The following is a 7,500-nucleotide window of genomic DNA, read 5'->3' as shown; positions in this document are numbered from 1 at the left end:
ACTCTCATCAGAAAGGAGAATCAAGCAAACATACAGAACAGATGAATTTCTGCAGATCATCTGATGATCCACACACCAATGTCCATGTGTTTCTTCAGAGGAGGACATCAGGACACTTGCACTAGCGCCCTGCTCTGTCCAACCACTGTAATGGCATTTTTTATTCTACAACAGGGGGCGTAACCAGGGGGGAGTAGGGGGCGTGATGTGGGCGTGGCTTTCCACACATAGTGGGCTGACGCGCGCGCTCTGCGCCCGTATATAAGCAGATACGGGCAGCGCAAAAACCCTACAACCTCCTTCAGTGCGTCGGGATCGGATACAGTAAACTCGGGGAACAGAATATAAAACTCTATACACACACACACACACACACACACACGCGTATATATAGTCCAATCCAGAGGCTCAGAATGAAGCGCGTCTCTTGGACACTTTTGCTCCTTTGCTCCACTGCGCTTTTATGCGGTTCCGCGCAGGAGTTCGGCGCCACGCAGTTCGTGTGCACGTCGGTGCCGAAGGACGCGGATCTGTGCGCGGCCACGATGCAGAACAGCGCGCCTGCGGAGGACCTGAAGGGCACCGTGCTGCAGCTCCGGGAGACCGTCCTGCAGCAGAAGGAGACCATCATGAGCCAGAAGGAGACCATCCGAGAACTGACCGGCAAGCTGAGCCGCTGCGAGGGCGCACAAGAGGACGGAGGAGCGGCGCAGAAAGCCGGGGGACGCAGGAAGGAGCCGGGGGGCAAGAACACAATGGGGGACGTGTCCAGGACTCCCGGGGACACACTGGCGCAGCTCGGGCTCACTTTAGCCACGCTCAAACAGAGGCTGGAGAACCTGGAGGTACTTTATTCATCCGTTAGAATGGAATGGATGATTGCGGGGACGAGAGCGCAACACACACCATTCACACACAGTCCGTTCCTTTCTCCTGTGGAACGCTATGTAGAACCATAAGACAGAAGGTTCCAACCTTGCGGAACATCATTTAATTGCTTAATTATTATTATTATTATTATTATTATTATTATTATTATTATTATTATTATTATTATTATTATTATTATAATTATTATTATTATTATTATTATTATTATTTTGAAAGTTAGAACTCGTGAGGAACCCGTGATTTCATTCATCTTCAAATCCGCAGTGATTCTCTACAATATTCTCTTAATTGATATTTTATTTATTTATTTTATTTGATTATTTTTTAGAATTGATTAGAATAATTGATTAAGATTTTTAGATTTTCAGAAGTGGAATCAGAGAATTAAAACCTCTGCAGATGTTTATTATAATAAAAAAACATATTGTTTAATATCCTAAAGAACGAGTTGGAAGTGTTCATGAAACAATCTCTGATTCTAAATTGTAAAATGTAGTAAATGAGTTTGTAGCTGCAGTAGAAATCATGTAAAATGTTAAGTTTTTTAATGAAATTAAAATCAGAGCACATTTTCAGTGGAATCGGTGGAATGCAGCAGCAGCTTCAGGGAGTGAACTGATTCAGATTAGTTACAAATGATCCAAATTAACACAAACCGGTTTCAACACTGTGTTAATTCAGCAGTAAAACAGGAACATCTGCACGTCCCTTTATGTATTGCTGATGCTCAGCGTGCCTCCTGACCTCCTCCTGATCTCCTTCTGATTTCCTCCTGATCTCCTCCTGATCTCCTCCTGATTTCCTCCTGATCTCCTCCTGATCTCCTCCATCATGTTGTTAAACGACGCAAATGTTGTGTACAGTATCGTAGACGAACGCTGAGTTCAGATGATGTGTTCCAACGTGCGCATCGTCTCAGTCTAAGCTTCAAATGAGATTATCGGGTTTCTAAGTCGCCCTTCACGCAGCAGGATGTCCAGCGAGGACTTAACACACCGCTCGCAGCAGAACACCAACACGCTGTTCCTGCGCAATTCTGTTCTTTAACACTTCAAAGCACCAAATCGTTCAATTCAACACTCAGATCCAACACTGTACCACGGTGTTCATGTGGACGCTTATGTGAAATTTAGTAATAATTTAACACTTTGGTCCTGAAGGTGTTCATTCTACACTTAATTTATTGGTGTTAATTCAGGACCATAAACACTACTGAGTGGGGAACTGAAGCTTTACCTCTAAAATGGGTTCATTCTGTTCATTAAGACTCAACATCATAAAACCCGAAACTAAAACTCAACACCATAAAACGTTTGAGTTTCAGTGCTGAGTTTTGCAGTGTTTATGCTCCGAGCGTGTAGTGTGAGTGATGTGTTGAGCGTTTATTTGATGCAGAGTGTTTGTTTGTAGTTTGAAGGTGTTTGCTGAACCTCGTCTGTGCTCACTTGTGTGGTGTTTAACTCCTCAGCAGTACAGCCGGACGAACGGCTCGGTGCAGGCCAACAGTCTGAAGGATTTACTGCAGAATAAGATCGATGACATGGAGAAGCAGGTTCTGTCCCGAGTCAACACGCTGGAGGAGAGTAAATCTGGAGCGAGTAACGACACGGAGCAGCGAAACCGCGTGGAGTCGACCCTGAGCACACTCCACCACCGAGTCACAGACCTGGAGAAAGGTAACACACACACACACACACACACACACACACACACACACACACACACACACCCTGAGCACACTCCACCACCGAGTCACGGACCTGGAGAAAGGTAACACACACACACACACACACACACACACACACACACACACACACACACCCTGAGCACACTCCACCACCAAGTCACGGAGAAAGGTAGCACGCACACACACACACACACACACCCTGAGCACACTCCACCACCGAGTCACAGACCTGGAGAAAGGTAACACACACACACACACACACACACACACACACACACACACACACACACCCTGAGCACACTCCACCACCGAGTCACGGACCTGGAGAAAGGTAACACACACACACACACACACACACACACACACACACACACACACACACACACACCCTGAGCACACTCCACCACCAAGTCACGGAGAAAGGTAGCACGCACACACACACACACACACACCCTGAGCACACTCCACCACCAAATCACAGACCTGGAGAAAGGTAACACACACACACACACACACACACACACACACACACACACACACACACACACACACACACACACACACACACACACACACCCCGAGCACACTCCACCACCAAGTCACGGAGAAAGGTAGCACACACACACACACACACACACACACACACACACACACACACACACACACACACACACACACACACACTACATGCCCATGCATCTTTTCTGTGGTTTCCTCCAGGTCCTAAAGGCAGCAGACCCATGGATAAGTTCCAGCTGACGTTTCCATTACGCACTAATTATATGTACGCTAAAGTGAAGCGCAGTCTGCCTGAGATGTTCGCCTTCACGCTGTGCCTGTGGATCAAATCCAACGCTTCCCCTGGGGTGGGAACGCCCTTCTCCTACGCCGTGCCGGGGCAGTCCAACGAGCTTGTGCTCATCGAGTGGGGCAACAACCCTATGGAAATTCTCATCAACGACAAGGTACTGCCATTTACACTCTGACGCTCTGTTTGATCTTCTCTATCGTTCTTGTTTCATTAGGACCTTTTTTACGGGAAATACTTTCATAGTTTAAAAAAACAAAAAAAATAAACAGTTTCAATAAATTGGGTTGTTTATGGAAGGAGTCTCCAGTGTATCAACTTTGAGAGAGAGAGACTAAAGAGAGACTAAAGAAAAGAAACAGAAACAGCAGCCGATGTAACTATAAGCGGATAAAAATCATTGCACCTCACTGTGGGGTATAAGAGGCGTAAAACACTCACGGCTGTTTTATTCTTCTCTACTACTAGTATTAATAATAATATTATAATCAGAACGCTGGTCTATACGCAGGTCGCGAAACTGCCCTTCCTGATAAACGATGGGAAATGGCATCACATCTGCATCACGTGGACGACACGTGACGGGGTTTGGGAAGCATTTCAAGATGGAGTTCTGCGTGGAACAGGAGAGAACCTGGCTCCGTATCATCCCATCAAACCTAATGGAGTTATGGTCCTGGGCCAGGAACAGGTAAGGAACAGATTATCTATCTATCTATCTATCTATCTATCTATCTATCTATCTATCTATCTGTCTGTCTGTCTGTCTGTCTGTCTGTCTGTCTGTCTGTCTGTCTGTCTGTCTGTCTGTCAATAAAATCAAATAAACTGAACTACAAACAGATCACTATTTGGCATGTGCAGCTCTGTTTAGTGTGTAAATGGTATTCTTTGATATCTGATACAGAGAACAGAAGATGGAGATTTTCCTGATTGGAGGTTTAATAGAGTGTGAAATCTATTAGTGTGAGGTTTAGAAGTCATGTGCACTCAGAAGGGCGTAGGGATCCGTCCAGACCGCATTTAACACAGAGAGCCTGTTCTAAAAACGTTCTTAAATAATTAAAGCGTTAGGGAAATTTCTAGCTTGCTAAGGGATTTCTTTTTTGCAGTGATAAAAAAAAAAAAAAAAAAAAAAACCCAAACAAGGACGATCATGTCGGCTAGAAAAAGGATCCAGTTCGGGGATCGGTTCAGACGGAATCCCAAAGGAGCGGTTTACTGGGTTTCCTTTATTAAATAAAGCTTCAATTTCTAAATAATCAGTTATAATATTATTAATTAACTAATTAATAACCCAATTAATTAACATTAACAAATAACAATTCATTAAATAAATTCATTACAGTTTCACTTTAGTTAATATTCAATTAACCAATCAATTAATTACTGCTCTAATTGAACACAAATAAATGATGAACCAAAGTGAAACTCGTTAATGCTGAGTTAGCGATCGTGTGAGGGAAGTGTAATTTTTATTAATTTAGTGTCTTTTCTCATCATTTTCCAACACGTCTCCTAGAATCATTGAGATTACAGACAATTTTGTCTCATTTTCACTTTCGTTATCAGATCGCAGCGTCTCTGAAACGTCTCTGAAACGTCTCTGAAGCGTCTCTGAAACGTCTCTGAAACGGGCGGTGGGCAGAAATGTGCATCTTTGCCCTGTTATTTATAGACCTCAAAATCTGTTTCTTCATTTGTTTCATTTGTTTCATTGGGATTCACTGGGTTTCCTCCCTCCTGCTAGGACACGCTGGGCGGCGGATTTGACGCTACGCAGGCCTTCGTAGGCGAACTGGCCAATTTCAACGTGTGGGACAAGAAGCTGTCGTCTGTGGAGATCCACAACCTGGCAACCTGCAACAGCAGAGCGCAATCTGGCAATGTCCTGTCCTGGTCCGAGTCGAACATCGACGTGTTTGGCGGCGCCACTAAGTGGACTTTCGAGCCGTGCCGTACGCTCAACTGAATCACCCCCATCACCGAGAAAAACACGACGCAGATCCGAGACTCGATATTTCTACAGCTTCTGTCCTTCTTCATCTTCATTTTGACAAAAAAAACCCACAAAAAATGATGGACTGAGCACAAATTTCTATGAATTCTTACATATTTGTGTGCAAAAGAAAAAAAAAAAGAATTGTTCTTGATTCTCGTCAGTCTTGAAAACTCTTTTCCTCCCTGTTGTACGTAAAAAAAAAAAAAAAAAGGCTTTCTTTCTTTCTTTCTTTGTTAAACTGATTTCGTTTGTATTCTTTTTCTCAAATCGCACTTAGCTATTAAAACTTTTTATTTATTTTAATTTGCACTTATCTCCAAACGGAAGATGGATCGATGCGACAAACATGACGACTCTGGATGGGGAAGAAAGAACCAAAAATGGTGGTGGTGGAGGACGATTGTGGACGGAGAGACGGTTTTATGGGACGGTATTTTACCTCGAGATTTTGGATTTTGCACTGTGACTACAGAAGGTTGTGGGTTGTGGGCTCTGCTCGGGTTCTCGTAGCCCCCCACCCCCCACCCCCGGATGCTTATTCGCTCGGGACAGATGTATAAAGTAAAATCAAATCAGATAGTTTAATAATGTTTATGGAAATGTTTTCGGGTAAATCGTTTTATTTATTAAGATCTTCGAGTGTTTCTCTTGAGGACGTCGTTTGATTTTCTTTGACAAACACGAACACGCTTACGAGTGCCTTTGGGCTGGAGCACCGATTCAGCAGCACACACACTCTTTATTTATTTATTTATTTATTTATTTATTTATTTATTTATTTATTTGCTTTAATTGTCGTGTTTACCTTTACAGATTGCGGGTTTAAACACAGATTATGGTGTGTGTGTGTGTTTGTACCCTGTAATAGGAATGTTAATGCATAGCGACAGCATGAGCGAACAAACCCTGCGTCCCCAGTTTTGCTAATTTAATTATTTAATTATTTGTTGGTTTATTTTTTAAGTTGTTGTTGTTGTTGTTGTTGTTGTTGTTGTTGTTATTGTTGTTCTCCCTCTTTCCCATGATTTGGGTCGGGTTTTTCTACTGTATTGTTATACGCTAAAAGCATGGCAACACTGAGAGATCTAATTTTTGTAATAAAATTGTAATAGAAAAAAAAAAACTTTCTTGGTATTTATGCGGTTTAAAAAAAAAAAAAATCCTGGTGCACATTTAGTGTATTAAATATACTTCTACTTCTTCTTCTTTCGGCTGCTTCCATTAGGGGGCGCCATAGCGGATCATCCGTCTCCACACCCCCGTCCTCCTCATCTGCCTCTTTCACACAAACCACCTGCATGTCTTCCCTCACCACATCCATAAACCTTCTCTTTGACCTCCCTTTTTTTCCTCCTTCCTGGTGTCTCCATCCTCAGCATTCTCCTACTGATATACCCCATGTCCCTCCTCTGCACATGTCCAAACCATCTTAATCTCATCTCCCTCACCTTGTCTCCAAAACGTCCTACATGCGCTGTCCCTCTAATAAACTCATTTCTAATCCTGTCCATCGTCGTCACTCCCAACGAACATCTCAACATCTTCTGATACAGCTCATCTAATTCACTCCAGAATTTTTCCTCCTCCTCCATCTCAAACCCACTTGTGGAGCATAAACACTGATGACATTCATCATCACCCCTTCAACTACCAGCTTCACGATCATCACCCTATCAGAAACTCTCTTCACCTCCACTACACTCTTACTGTACTCTTCCTTCAGAATCCCCCTACACCATTTCTCTCTCCATCCACTCCTCCAATATTTCTGGCCTTACTCCCTTTCCACTTGGTCTCCTGAACACACAACATCTCTACCTTTCTCCTCTCCATCATATCAGCTCCCTCTCTCCCTTTACCAGTCATAGTACCAACATTTAAAGTACCAACCCGAACCTCCACTCTCCTCCACTTCTCCTTTCCCTGCCGTCTCTGTAGACGTCTTCCTCCTCTCCTTCTCCTCCTTCCGCCAACAGAAGCCCAATTTCCACCATTACCCTGTTGGTAATGATACCTGTGGTGGTCGTTGGTAATCTGGGCCTCGACCAATCCGTTATGAAATTCTGATTCCTGTGCCGCATATTAGATTTGGCAGATGTTTTACGCTGGATG

At 43.6% G+C, this 7,500-nt stretch overlaps 1 protein-coding gene across 2 annotated transcripts; it reads left to right on the top strand.

The window, feature by feature from the left end:
- Positions 1 to 258: 258 nt before the first annotated feature.
- On the top strand, positions 259 to 6,511 carry LOC310717539 (neuronal pentraxin-1-like). 2 transcript variants are annotated; one of them, XM_083525744.1, is made up of 5 exons: positions 259 to 845; positions 2,363 to 2,567; positions 3,299 to 3,543; positions 3,898 to 4,077; positions 5,137 to 6,511. In XM_083525744.1, exons 1-5 carry the CDS (start codon positions 414 to 416, stop codon positions 5,356 to 5,358), a joined length of 1,284 nt encoding a protein of 427 aa, XP_083381870.1. In that variant the 5' UTR covers positions 259 to 413; the 3' UTR covers positions 5,359 to 6,511. The 2 variants fall into 2 exon arrangements, with proteins under 2 accessions (XP_083381870.1, XP_083381869.1); XM_083525743.1 differs by having other exon boundaries at positions 263 to 845; positions 2,360 to 2,567.
- Positions 6,512 to 7,500: the final 989 nt, after the last annotated feature.

This window comes from Silurus aristotelis (genome assembly GCF_946808225.1).
Source record: "Silurus aristotelis genome assembly, chromosome: 2".
In the NCBI taxonomy this organism is placed as follows: domain Eukaryota; kingdom Metazoa; phylum Chordata; class Actinopteri; order Siluriformes; family Siluridae; genus Silurus; species Silurus aristotelis.
The sequence above is the reverse complement of the archived record's forward strand: the minus strand, read 5'-3'. Positions and strand labels throughout refer to the sequence as shown.